Source organism: Nycticebus coucang, chromosome 12 (assembly GCF_027406575.1).
Source record: "Nycticebus coucang isolate mNycCou1 chromosome 12, mNycCou1.pri, whole genome shotgun sequence".
In the NCBI taxonomy this organism is placed as follows: Eukaryota; Metazoa; Chordata; class Mammalia; order Primates; family Lorisidae; genus Nycticebus; species Nycticebus coucang.
The window spans coordinates 73,580,688-73,594,726 of NC_069791.1; the positions used below are offsets into that span (position 1 = coordinate 73,580,688).

Here is a 14,039-nt window from a genome sequence, read left to right on the forward strand (position 1 = left end):
TGAGCATCGAATACCCACCAATTCCACCATTAACATTTTACTTTTTTTTTTGAGATAGAGTCTCACTATGTCGCCCTCAGTAGAGTACCAACTGTGGCGTCACAGCTCACAGCAACCTCAAACTCTTGGGCTTCAGCGATTCTCTTGCTTCAGCCTCCCAAGTAGCTGGGGACTACAGGCACCCGCCACAACGCCCGGCTATTTTTTTGTTGTAGTTGTCATTGTTGTTTGGCAGGCTTGGATGGGGTTCGAACCTGCCAACCCCAGTGTATGTGGCTGGCGCCCTAACGGCTGAGCTACAGGTGCCAAGCCCATTTTACTATTCTTAATTTTTTTTTTTTTTTTTTGAGACAAAGTCTTACTTTGTCACCCTTGGTAGGGTGCTGTAGCTCTGTCATAGCTCACGGCAACCTCAAACTCTTGGGCTCAAGCGATCCTCTTGCCTCACCCTCCCTCGTAGCTTCTACTATAGGCACCTGCCACAATACCCAGCTTTTTTTAGAGATGGGGTCTGGATCTTGCTTAGGCTGGTCTTGAACCTGTGAGCTCAGGCAATCCACCTGTCTCAGTCTCCCAGAGTGCTTGGAATACAGGCATGAGCCACCACACCTGACCTACTATTCTTAACTTTATCACATATCTATGTATCTAGCCATTATGTAGTTTTGGTGAGAAAAATGTGATATAATGTACACTGTATTAATTCTATTTTAATAAACAACAGGTAAGTAAAAACTGCACTACATGTACATATGTGTTTGTACATATGAAGTCTAGAAAAAAAGGATCAAAAGAGATGCCTGAATTCATAATACTGAGTACCTCAGGGCTAAGATTATAAGAGGAGGGAGAAACAATCATATTTCTTGGCTCATATCTAATGTTGAATAACTTATTAAAATCATATAAGCCCTTATAAGGAATTTTAAAAATGGTTCTTTAATAAGAATGGAACAGTATAGTACAGGCGGTCTCTGAGTTACGAACAAGATAGATTCTGTAGGTTTGCTCTTAAATTGAATTTGTATGTAAGTGGGAAAAGGTACATTTTTGTAACAGCCTCCGTTCATAAGTTCAAGTCATACATCTGTTTGGTGTTTGTAACTCAAGGACTTATTGTAATAGCCTTTGTCTGTAAGTGCAAATTGTACATAAGTCAGATGTTTGTAACTCAGAGACTTCATAGACAGTTCTTGACATCCCCATAAAGGGACCCTGAGGCAGAACCATGGCTCATTTCCAGGGCCCTGCCCAGGGTTTTACCAGCCCTACCTGTGAGCATAGCACTGTGTCCCTGGTCAGGTGTGCACACACAGGAGTGGCCAGGGACACAGACTTTGTGTGCACATGTACACAAACAGCCACACACACAGGCTGATGCCCACCTCCACAGGAACACACTCAGATCCCAACTGTTCCACCCCACGGAGCAGGCGAGCTCAGACATACCTACTGGGTCTTCCATTAGCACTGAGGGCCTCTCCTGTGGGTGGTTCAAGCACCTGGAGGAGGTGTGGGATGGTCTTCCTAGTCCCTGCTAACTCACATGTACACCTGTGTCCCCCAGAGTCCAATAAACACACCTTCCCCAACCTCAGCCCCCACTTGCATTCAGCCTCTTCCAGAAGAGGCCTTCTTCTCATTCAAAATTCTTTTCACAACAAAAACATGCTCCAGGCCAGGTGTCAAGACACCAAGGAGCACAACACCATCCCTGGCCTCCAGAAGCCTCCAGGCTCACAGAGAGATAAGCACAAGCACAGGGGCTGTGGTGGCTGCAGGCACTGAGGGGACACCAGGACCAGTGGACGGGGCATTAGCAGACCTGGAGGAGGCAGTGTCAGAGCTGAGTCAGGGAGGCAGAGAGGCAGGGAGGGAAGGGCCTAGCCTTGAGGGAACAGCCTGGTGAGGAGTGAGTGGTGGGCACAGTCTGGGAGGGCAGAGGTTGGAGAGGGAGACACAGGTCAGGAGTGTATCCTTTCTCACCTATGCAGGGCTATAGCTCCCTAGAGGAGGAGCTGGGGGGCTCCATCCCTGCCTTGCCTGTCCAGCCCCTCTGCCCAGCAGAGCAGAGCTGGGGAGGGGCACTAATGGTGACCTCCCTCCCTCCTACCTTCTCCTGATCCTTCTCATGGTCTCCCTTTCAGTGAGGGCCTCAGCTATTGTTCCTCCTTTGTAAAGAAGAGGATCGGGTGACAAAGCTGGGTGGGTGGGCAGGAGGCCCAAGAGGCCCTTCCTCTCCCATGCCGCATCTGCTTAGGGCGGGGCTCTTCCATCCCCCAACTCTGTTCCCAAGAGTGGCTGTTGCCATGGTGACAGGCCTGACATCCTCCCACCCTGGGACGCCTTGTCCCCCACTGCTGCCAGAGCAAGGGCCCCCTCACTCCTCTCCACCCTGGTGGGGGCAAGGGCTGGGGTGGGGGTGGGAAACACAGAAAACCTGGCCTGGGCCAGCCCCAGCAGGGGGCTGATACTAGCAGCCTGGGCCTCCCTGTCCCACTGGGCCAGCATAGGGGCCGCCCCAGAGTGCCACCCCTCATAGACACCCTGTGTGGGGCTTAGGAGGCATGGCCCCGGGGCACTATCATCTGTGCTTCTAGGCCACTTCCACTTTGAGGCCTGATAAGAGAAATAGTATGTTCCTATGTTCCCAGGGTTTTTGAGTAGCTGCTGGGGATGGATGGAGAGGTCACAGAATACTGGGTCTGATGAACAGAGCCTCCAGCCCTGGCCAGGGAAGACACAGGGCTGCCCTAGGAGTGATGCTTGAGTTCAGAGTGCTCAGTGCTGCATGGAAGAGAAGAGGAGAAAGGCTGGGGGTGACTTTTCAAGGTGTTTCTGAGGAATGAGGGTAGGGTATAAGGCATGGCAGGAAATGAGAAGGCAGGTGACTTGGGGCATTGCCTGGAAGGACTTCTGCTGCCACCCCAGGACTGAGAGAGCTTCACTCTGGCACACTGGGAAACTGTGTTATCCTTTCCCACGGGGTCAAAGCCCAGTCCTCTTTTTACAGATACCACACTCTTACCTTTGGCTCCTTGGGACATACCCAGGACCTTGCAGTAACACCTCTCATAGCTCACATGGGCTGAGTGTGTACTATGTGCTGGACACAGGGCCATGGGTGTCCATTTGCCAGGTCCCATCAGACAGATGGCATCTCCCTTATCTGGTCCCTTTCTGATTTCCATTCTAAGGGCAGCTGAGCACTACTTACAGGATGTGTGGAAAATCATGGCCCCATTTTCTCACTATCATCACTACTGCTCCTTCCTGAGTCCCCCACTACAGGGCAGGCTCTACAGCTGGGCCAGCTGGGCAGGTGCCTTGCCTCTGGTGGTGGTGACAGGCAGCCTCATACAGTGAAAGAACACAAATGCCAGCTCTGACCCTTAGAGCTACATAATCCAAGCTAAGCAAATACCTTGCATTTTCTGAGCCCCAATTTATCATCTGTAAAATGGGTACAGGATTTCCTTGTAAGACTATTGTAAGGGTTAAAATGGTCACTGTAAAATCCCTGGCCCAGGGCCACTGGGCTCACAATAGGTCCTTGGTCAGTTTCCCAGCCTCCCTGCAGTTCTAGGTCACTCATTCATTCTCTAAGCAGGCCAGAGCAGCTCCAGGGTGCCTGGTGCTGTGCTGAGTCCTCAGGTGGCATCTGAGTCTGACTCCTCCAAGTATTTTTAGGCTAGAGAGGTGGGAAAAGATGGGAGAGAGGACAGCAATCTGAGGGTTCCCATAGTAGGGCCCCTTGGGTGGCCTGTCAGTGGCACTTTGTGGGAACCATGGCAGTTTCTAAGCAGGTCCCAGAAGTCTTAAAGGGAGAACCCTGGAAAGAGGAGAGGGTGGTAACACCCCTTCCGAGGGGAGCACTGTGGTCTTGTGAAACGGAGTCAATCACAAATGGAACACTTTGTAGGTCTATGCCCTTGGGTATGTCATTCCTCTCTGAGCCTCAGTTTCCCCATCTACGAAATGGCGATAGTGTAGCATTCCTGGATTACTGAGAAGATACAATGAGGTCAAGCGTGCCACCAGATCGATCAGCTACAGGTGCACAATGTATGAGTTATTAATTTTTTAACAAGATTATCCTCCTGCTTTACAGAAAAGGAAGCTGAGGCTCAGAGAGAGGCCCAAAGCTACATACTACGCACAGCCAATGAAGAGGCAGGGTCAGTGTTTGAACAGCCACTGAGTAGAAGACCAAGGCTTCCCATGCGTGGAGGCTTCAGAAACGATAAAATACAGTGGGAGTACGGGCAGGGGACACAGACTGATCCTCCTGCAGACTCTCGCGTCGCGAGGAGAGGCTAAGCAGCAAGGGATGGGGAAGAACTGAGGGGAAGCGTAAGCTGAGCGGGTAGACGACGTAGCATAAACTCCGCCCGGCCGGGCCGCCCCCCGCAGGCGCCCCAGCGTAGTTGAGAGACGTGGCGCCTTTAATGCCCGGCAGGGGCGTGACCAGCGCGCGGAAGCTCCGCCTCTGGGCGTGTCCTCCTGGAGCCCCGCCTCGGGGGCTGGTAGCCGCGGCCCCCGGAGGCTGCGCCGGCTCTGGCTCCGCTGCGGCTCCAGTGTCAGCGGCGGTGTCCGCTGGGAGGGCTCTGCGCCTCTTGTCCCGCGGGCGGCTGCCAGTGCGCTGCCCAGGACACCGGGCGCCGCCCGGACACACGTGGGCGACTCGGCGATGGCCCGCGCCCCGCGACGTGGCGGGCAGGCACTGCGGTGCCGGACAGCTCGGCCCGAGTGAACCCGGGCCGCCCGGGATGGCCGTGCTGCCGCTCCGGCGGGCGCTGCTGCTGTGGCAGCTGCTGGTGGTGGGCAGCGCGGCGCTGGAGATCGGCCGCTTCGATCCAGAGCGCGGGCGCGGGCCGGCGCCGTGCCAGGAGGTGGACATCCCCATGTGCCGGGGCATCGGCTACAACCTGACCCGCATGCCCAACCTGCTGGGCCACACGTCGCAGGGCGAGGCAGCGGCCGAGCTGGCCGAGTTCGCGCCGCTAGTGCAGTACGGTTGCCACAGCCACCTGCGCTTCTTCCTGTGCTCACTCTACGCGCCCATGTGCACCGACCAGGTCTCGACGCCCATCCCCGCCTGCCGGCCCATGTGCGAGCAGGCCCGCCAGCGCTGCGCGCCCATCATGGAGCAGTTCAACTTTGGCTGGCCAGACTCGCTCGACTGCGCCCGGCTGCCCACGCGCAACGACCCCCACGCGCTTTGCATGGAGGCGCCAGAGAACGCCACAGCCGGCCCCGCCGAGCCCCACAAGGGCCTGGGCATGCTGCCTGTAGCTCCGCGGCCCGCGAGGCCCCCCGGCGACGCGAGCCCGGGCCCGAACGGCGGTGGCGGCACCTGTGAGAACCCGGAGAAATTCCAGTACGTGGAGAAGAGCCGCTCCTGCGCGCCGCGCTGCGGGCCGGGCGTCGAAGTGTTCTGGTCGCGGCGAGACAAGGATTTCGCGCTCATCTGGATGGCCGTGTGGTCGGCGCTGTGCTTCTTCTCCACCGCCTTCACCGTGCTCACCTTCCTGCTGGAGCCGCATCGCTTTCAATATCCCGAACGCCCCATCATCTTCCTCTCCATGTGCTACAATGTCTACTCGCTGGCCTTCCTCATCCGCGCGGTGGCTGGAGCCCAGAGCGTGGCCTGCGACCAGGAGGCGGGTGCGCTCTATGTGATCCAGGAGGGCCTGGAGAACACAGGCTGCACCCTTGTCTTCCTGCTGCTCTACTACTTTGGCATGGCCAGCTCGTTATGGTGGGTGGTCCTAACGCTCACCTGGTTCTTAGCGGCAGGCAAGAAATGGGGCCACGAAGCTATTGAGGCCCACGGTAGCTACTTCCACATGGCTGCCTGGGGCCTGCCCGCGCTCAAGACCATTGTCATCCTGACGCTGCGCAAGGTGGCAGGGGATGAGCTGACTGGGCTCTGCTACGTGGCCAGTATGGATGCAGCTGCACTCACAGGCTTCGTCCTGGTGCCCCTCTCCTGCTACCTGGTACTGGGCACTAGTTTCCTCCTGACTGGTTTCGTGGCCCTCTTTCACATCCGCAAGATCATGAAGACCGGAGGTACCAACACTGAGAAGCTGGAGAAGCTCATGGTCAAGATTGGGGTCTTCTCCATCCTCTACACGGTGCCTGCCACTTGCGTCATTGTCTGCTATGTTTATGAACGTCTCAACATTGACTTCTGGCGCCTTCGGGCCACAGAGCAGCTATGCACAGCAGCCACCATGCCTGGAGGTCGCAGGGACTGCTCACTGCCCGAAGGCTCAGTGCCCACTGTGGCTGTCTTTATGCTCAAGATCTTCATGTCACTGGTGGTGGGCATCACCAGTGGTGTCTGGGTGTGGAGCTCCAAGACTTTCCAGACGTGGCAGAGTCTGTGCCACCAAAAGATGACTGCTGGCCGGGCCCGGGCCAAGGCCTGCCGGGCCCCTGGGGGCTATGGCCATGGCACACACTGCCACTATAAGGCCCCCACTGTGGTCTTGCATATGACTAAGACAGACCCCTCTCTGGAGAACCCCACACACCTCTAGCAGTGACACAGGGCTGGCTTGGGGTGTCTGCTGTGCCCTCCTTGCTGTCCCTGCCCCTCCCCCCAGAGACAGCTGACTAGCAGCTGCCCAGCTGTCGAGGTCAGACAAGTGAGTACAAGGGGGCTGAGGACCAGGGCGGGGACCCAGCAAGGCTCATGCTCTGTCCCAGCGCATTCAGGGGATGGGCCTGGCTGAGTCCCCACAGGGTCCTAGGAGGGGGTGTGGAAAGGAGGGGCAGAAGGGGTCATGGTCCAGCAGGAGTTTATTTAATGATGTAATTTATTGTTGTGTTTCTCTGGAAGCTGTGACTGGAATAAACCCCTGTGTGGCACTGCTGAGTCCTCGCTGGCGGAGAAGGGGGCAAGTAGAAGGGTGAGGGCCTGTGGGAGGAAGTCCCCCAGAGCAGCTGTGCTTTGCAGCAGTCCCAGGTGCATGTGTGTGTTTCCCCTCTCTCCTGTCTCTGACGCCTGAGTTCTGTGCTTCCAAAGTGAGACTGGGATGCCTGCCGGGATACTCAGGGAATCCCTTGGGATGACATTGCCACCTCTGGCCTGTTTGGGGCTGTGGGTGAGTTTTCTTTCTCTCAGAACTTGCTGTCCTCATTGGTGTGGAAAGTGAGGGCGTCAGCCTGTGTCAGTTGTTTTGTGGCCAAGGCTGGAGGCTGACCATCCTTGTTGCTTTGGAAGATTGCTGGCATGTCCGTCCCCTCCTTGGGTCCTGGTCATGTCTCTAGGTGGGGTAGAGATGGGGCTGTATTTGTTATGTGGGCATCTTAGTAGCACAGACAAGGGCTCACAGGTGTGGACCCCTTGAGTATAGTGGGAATTGGGCCCCCAGCTCCCAAAAAGTTGAGAGATTCAAGTTGATGTGGAGGTGAGAATAGGGCAGCCTGGGGTGTGTGTAGCCCCACACCACGGCAGCTTGCAGGTGAGATGTGTGGGCCAGGATATGGGGAAAGGTACCATGTGAATCCATGTGCTGGAGAAGCTCAGGGCTGCTGGGACATGCTGGTAGGTAGCTGGGTGTGTGTAGCCATTCCCAGGGGCCCTTGTTAGCTGGGGATCAGATACCAGGGCCCCCTCTTGACTACCATGACTCCAGCCAGGTGAGAGTCTTGGTTGGTTACTGTCCCTGGGTGCCTACTCCACAGAGCCAGCATTGTCATTGTCAGGAAGTCCCAAGGGTCCAGCCTGCTGCCATACTCATGTTAGAGCCAAGGGGCTGCCCTAAGGAAGGGAGTTCATGAGCCCAAAATTAAAAGTAGGGCTGAGCCCTGAACCCAGGGCCTCTCAGGCCTGAGCTCTGTGTCCTATACCAACTGCCAATCCCACAGGAACAAGAAATCCCATGAGAATCAAACAGCTTGAGTCAAGTTCCCAGAAGACGGCCATCATGGTTTGAAGAGGTTAGGGCTTGTTTCTCACAAGCAGCAGTACTGACCCCCCAAGGGAAGCATGTAGCTCTTAGGCAGTTCCTTGAGTGGGGAACACCCTTCCCATCCAATGGCTTAGAACTTCTAGAAGAGCACAAAGCGCATTTGACCAACAAAACCAGGTGATCCCCATTCCTTAAGATGCCTCAGGTGAGGCTCTTTGAGGGAGAAACAGAATGAGCCCAATGGCTGGCTGTTACACCAAGTAATGGGAAGACAGGGGCTGACCTGAGCTGGGCCTATAGGCCAGGACTACAGGGAGTAGAAGGGAAGATGCTGGGAGCCTGGAGGAGAGGATTCCAGAGACCTGGGAAGAAAAAGGCAAGTGGAGTATGTTAGAAGAGTGTGAGCACCCAAGGGTACCTGTCTGCCCCTCTTCCTTGCCAGTCAGTGGCTGTGGTGGCAGCTTTCCAGGAGCACAGATCAGTGCAGGGTCAGGACAGGCCCTAAAGGGACTCTTGCCTTAAGGCCAGGACTGGGGGAATGGAGCATGCCCTAGCCCTAGGAGACACTATGGAAAGTCTCACAGTATGAAGGAGGAAGGAACAGGAGTTCGCTAGCTTCATCTTCCTCTCCCCATTTTACAGACTGGGAACATTCAGAGGGCTTGGCTGGCTCAGGATCACACAGCCAGGCAGCCTATGGCTGAGCTGGAGGCCAAACTGCTCCCAGAGCTTATGTGATTTCTACACCATAGATTAGACTGGGTCCAGTGTGGGAATGGCAGGGTGTACAACTTAGGGAAGTAATAGCCAGAGAAGCTTAGGCAGAGTGGATGGAGCATGGTTGAACCTCCCCACCCCAAGAAATAACATTTTAGAAACAAAAACACCTCAGAAACCAACACCTGCTGGCACATGTATCATGTGGCCCGGGTCCCTTCCTTCCCTAGTGACTTGGTGCCTGGCATTTGGCTCTTTGGAGTGCAACATCAGGAGTCCACATGTCCCTTAGAAAGCCTGAGTTAACTTAGCCCTGTCCTCAGTTGGTATTAGTTCCAGGGAAATAACCTTTTTTTGTGTGAGACAAGAGTCTCATTCTCTGGCCTGGGTAGAGTACTGTGGCATCATAGCTCACAGCAACCTCAAACTCTTGGGCTTGAGCAATCCTCTTGCCTCATTCTCCCAAGTAGTTGGGACTACAAGTGCCTGCCACAAAAAACTACGTGGTTGGTTTTTCTGTTTTTAGTAGAGATGGGGTGTCATTCTTGCTCAGGCTGGTCTCAAGCTCCTGAGCTCCAGCAAACTCCCCGCCTTGATCTCCCAGAGTGCTGGGATTACAGACCTGAGCCACCTCACCTGGCCAGTTCCAAGGAAATAACTCACACTTCCTAGGAGTGAGCAGGGCTGATCCTGACTGCAGGGAGACTGAGGAGAGCCTCCAAGAGCGTCAGGAGCTGCTCTTCTTCCCAGGAAGCTGCACCCTAAAGGAAGAAGCACCTGGACCTGAGGCAGTCCTGAGTATAAAAAGGCCTTACAGCAGGGGGTAAGAAAGGGCTGGTAACAGGTGGCCATCCTTTTCCCACCTGGCTTGAGTTCCTCATTAAGTATCCTGCTGGAGATGCCATGGCTCCTCACAAATTGGAAGAGGTGTCCCCTCTGAGAGTGGCTGCTTTGGAATCAAGACACCACCTCACTGCCACTGAAGTCCGCTGACCATGTTGTTTTATCCCCCTGCCACCAGACAGGATTTGAGGAGAAAGAACATACAGGACCAAGGACAGCTCATTTGATTCCCAGTAGTAATTCAGACCTCTGCCCTCAGAAATGTTCTCATGTTCCCTCCCACCCCACCCCACCCCGCCACCTGCAGTAATTAATAAAGTGGTCACACCCTGGGGGAGAGAGCAACAGGATGATACAGACCCCAGAGGTAGTGTCATCTCTCCAGGCACTATTCTAGAACATGCCTGGGAAATTCATTGGGGAACAGGACTTCTCAGATGTGAGGCGGGAGCACTGAGCATCACTGTCATCAGGAAAAAATGCTCAGAGCTCTCTTGTGCAAAGCTGGAGGTCTGGAATGGATGAACTGGTTGAATCCACTTTGCCACGGGGGCAACCCTGCTTCCTCCAGGCAGGACTAAAAATCCCTGACAGTGTTCAGCAATGGCACTAGCTTGAAGTCCACACTCACTCACCAAGGCCACAAAGTGAGTCAGTGACAAAGGCTTTGGTCACTCCTCAGATGCTCTTCCTGTTTCTCCTCTTGCCATCCCTGGTCCTGCTGGCTGGGAGCTAGCAGTTGCTTCTCAGTACACGTGACCACAGCAGTAGCTCAGCATGACCTGTTATTTCACATACAGATGTACTGCCCAGCAGTGACCTACTCTGAGACCACCACTCTGACTTTAAATTAAAGCTGAGCACTTGTGAATTTACTATACTTTTCACTCATTCTGTTTGAAATTTTCCTTGAAAACAAATTTTAAATGTCAGAGTTTCCCCTAAAATTAAAGGACCACATAAATTCTCACTGAAGCCTTGAAATATTTTTCTAATTTCCTGGTTTCAAATGAAGTTTTTGGAGTTATAGGCAAACACAAGCCTAAGAGAGGCTTAAAGGTCATATTTCTTAGGCTGGGAGCACTCTGGGAGGCCAAGATAGGCAGATCACTTGAGTTCAAGATCAGCCTGAGCAACAGCGAGACTCCATCTCTAAAACATAGCTGGGTGTTGTGGCAAGCACCTGTAGTTCCAGCTACTTGAGAGGCTGAGGCAAAGGGGATCACTTGAGCCCCAGAGTTTGAAGTTGCTGTAAGCTATGACATCACAGCATTTACCCAGGGTGACAAAATGAGACTGTCTCAAAAAAAAAAAAAAAAAAAAAAAAAAAAAAAAGTCTCATTTCTTTTACATCACGGCACCAGAAATGCCTCCTAGGAACTAAGAAAAATAGCAGATGGATCTGACTTAACTGAGAGGTCCTCTGGATCCAGAAGAGCAACTGGCTCCAGAGTCAATGGGAAAGCAACACTTGGGACTGCACTATCCACTACCACCCAACAGCACAAAGAAAAATCCACCAGAACTGCTGCTTCTGTATAAACACAAGTACATAATATTTATTTGAAATTCCAATTTATTACAAGTTCACCCTTTAATGCCGCTCTTCCTCGAGACAATTTTAAAAACAACAAACAATTCAGGTGTCACTGAAGTGGGAACATAGGAATCTCACTATTAACAAGAGCAGACTGGGTCTAGGAGAAGAGGCAGGAGAGGATGATGGTGGCTGGAATCATGAAACTGTAATGTCAGTGCTAACTCCATGCCTGTAGAAGGGATGGTAAAACTACCCACCAGCCACTGGAGCAAATCCCCAAAGTCACTGAATGACGAAAGGGAGAGACAGGGACCACGCCTTGTAGTTTAATATTAAGAGGTTTTATTCTCAAGTTCTAAGAGTTCCAATCTCCTCAGTGGACTTCTTTTCCTTTAATTTAAACAAGTACAGAATAGCTTAGGTGCTCACATTTTCCAAATTCAAAGTTGATAGAAAAGAAAATTAAACCCTGTTTTGTATTTTTATCAAAATCTGTCATAAAAGGGAAAAACTACAAAGTTTTGCCTAAATATAACTAGTGCTAGACTGTGGGAAAGGGTATTCAGAGCTTCTCTCCTGCTTCCTCCTCCCACCCCTACTGACACTGTCCATTGAAATATCCAGGTTCTCAAGGAGTTCCACGTGTGAGGCCAGAATGGGCATGGGAAGAGGCCAATACAGACAGAGGAGGCAGAAACAGTCACCCTGGCAGAAGGAAGGGACACCCCACCTCCCCCAAGAGATGCCACTGCTTGCTGTAATAAGCCACCAACCCAGCTTCTCTGCAGGGAAGTGGATGGGGCTGGGGAGAGGATGGGGGAAAGTAAAGCAAACACGTTATCATATAAACTGTACTGTACATGTGCCAAAGCAAGATGACAAGAATATCTTACAAGATGTTCTTTATACAATATCACTGCTGAAACAAGCAACTTTTAATAACTAGAAAAGTCAATAAAAAAAAAAAATCAAACATTTAAATTCTTCCTGCTTTTCTTCTGCTCCCCTAAGAGCTTGTCTGGTATGTGGGTGGGCTGGGCTCCAACACCCCTCTGGCCAGATCCAAAGTCAAGGTTATATGCATGATTATAAGCAGGACTCCAGTCTCTAAATGAAGTGCCTTAGGATTTTTTTTTTTTTTTTTTAGGGAGGTGAAGTATAAGTTGGGGGAGGGTTGTTACAAAGAAGGGGAGGGATATTCAGGAATGGGTCCAGGAAATGTCCCTTTACTCTGCCAAGATAACTCAAAAGACCACAACTGTTTCATGATGCTGGTGAATACAAAATTCTCTATGGCACTCACTGATACTGTCACCTGAGAGGGAGAGGGAGGAAGAGACAGTATGGGCTTAAAGAAACAAAACTTTATATAAATACAGATTAAAAAAAAAAAGTCAACACCACCTCCCCCAATTGGCCTGATTACCCTTGATCCTGCAATGTAACATAGCAATCCCCCCTCCTGGAGACCAGAGGGGCTTGGCACTGTTGTGGGAGCCAGAGGAGGAGGGACCTTAGGAAAGAAGGAACAGGAACTGGGTACACCAGAAAAGCTATACCCTTGGACTCTTGCTGGAAACTCAAAGGAGGGAGAGTTACAGGCCTCTTCTGCCCGTAATATTTCTGGGCAGAGACCACCAACCCAATCAGGCTCCCCAAAAAGCTTTGCTTGGATGAGGCCCTGTAGGGAGTTTTAAAAAACAGCACAAGCTTGGGGTGACTGTCATTTCTGGGCTCCCTGTCATCTCTTCCAAGTTCTCAATCTTCCTCTCTTGCCACCCTCCCACCCTCCCTCACTGTCTCCTCATATTCCCCCCACTTCAGCTCCCTTACCAGGGCCCTGCCTCTCTATTTCTTCTGTCTTCGTCCCCTGGACTGTCCAATGGGCTCTGGCTCACTGTCCCCTTCATCTTCAGCAAGTCGATCGGGAAACTTCTTACGTTTCCTACGCACATATGGGTGGCCAGGAAGGTGTTTATGTAACAGAGCCACTAGACACTGTTCTGTCTTCACCATGCAGTTTAGCACATGGCTGCCGCGGCAGTTATAAAGCTCAGCATTAGTAAACACTTGCTTCATGTCAGTAAGAAACTCCTGCACAGAGCGGTAGCTCCCACAGGAGCATTTGTTCTGCATTGTCTGAAAGTCCATGGGCTGGGTAATCACATCATAGTAGTCCTCAGCCTCATCTCTGGTCACAGGCTCCCTGTGGAGAACCAAATGGAGTTATGTCCAACTGAGACTTAACCACAGCTGAGAAACCTGAGTGTCAAACAACCAGTCCCAGATACCTTCATCTGCTGCAACTGGCTAACTGGCAAACACAAGAGAAGGTGTGTTCACTTTATGCTGAAAGCTGTCACTACCAGTTTGGGAGCTCACCTGAAGGGCCAGCTGAAACGGTACTTCACAATCTTGTGGAGGATCTCTTCACATTTCTGTAGCTCCAGGCTTTGTCTCCGGGAGCTCCGCTTGGTCTGAAGTACCTAGTGCCAAAGAAAGAAAATATTACGTGTACAAGAGGAGAAGAGTGAACAAGGCAGAAAATGTATATATTACTCAAAGAAAAGAAAGATAAAGCAAGTTAACTGTTTCCTTGGAGCAGAAATAGTTAAGTTGCCTGACATTCAAATCGAGGAGCACTCTCAGCCCAGGAGGCAAGCATCTTTCCATCTGTCCACCTGCCTCCTCTCTGGTGGACAGTGATCAAAGCAGCAGAGGGCAGGCAGCAGTTGCCTATATTAATAGCAGCCCTACTATATAGGTCGCCTGGAGAAGACCACTGTTAACAGGACACTAGCCCTCTGAGAACAGATGGACCTGGGATTACAGTGATGCCATGGACGGGCACCAACAAGCAACTACAGAAAGTCAGGCGGGCTATCTGGACCACCAGCAGCCAATTCTGTGGGGGTAGGGTGTCTCTGGGAAGAATAACAAGGAAACGAATTCCCTTCCTAGACTCCACTGCAGACACATGGAGCTAAATGACTAAGTGAAAAGGCCACTAGGCT

At 52.3% G+C, this 14,039-nt stretch overlaps 2 protein-coding genes across 2 annotated transcripts in view; one reads left to right on the top strand and one right to left on the bottom strand.

The window, feature by feature from the left end:
* Window positions 1-4,553: 4,553 nt before the first annotated feature.
* Window positions 4,554-6,879, top strand: FZD9 (frizzled class receptor 9). Its single transcript, XM_053556199.1, has one exon. It carries the CDS (start codon window positions 4,770-4,772, stop codon window positions 6,546-6,548), a length of 1,779 nt encoding a protein of 592 aa, XP_053412174.1. The 5' UTR covers window positions 4,554-4,769; the 3' UTR covers window positions 6,549-6,879.
* A 4,138-nt stretch (window positions 6,880-11,017) lies between these two features.
* The window catches only part of BAZ1B (bromodomain adjacent to zinc finger domain 1B), an 88,966-nt gene continuing 85,944 nt past the window's right edge, over window positions 11,018-14,039 (bottom strand). The window contains exons 18-19 of the mRNA XM_053556192.1: window positions 13,408-13,511; window positions 11,018-13,231 (exon numbers count right to left, since the gene is read on the bottom strand). Coding sequence (XP_053412167.1) covers window positions 12,874-13,231; window positions 13,408-13,511 — 462 coding nt within the window. The 3' untranslated portion in view covers window positions 11,018-12,873. The remainder of the gene's footprint in view (window positions 13,232-13,407; window positions 13,512-14,039) is intronic.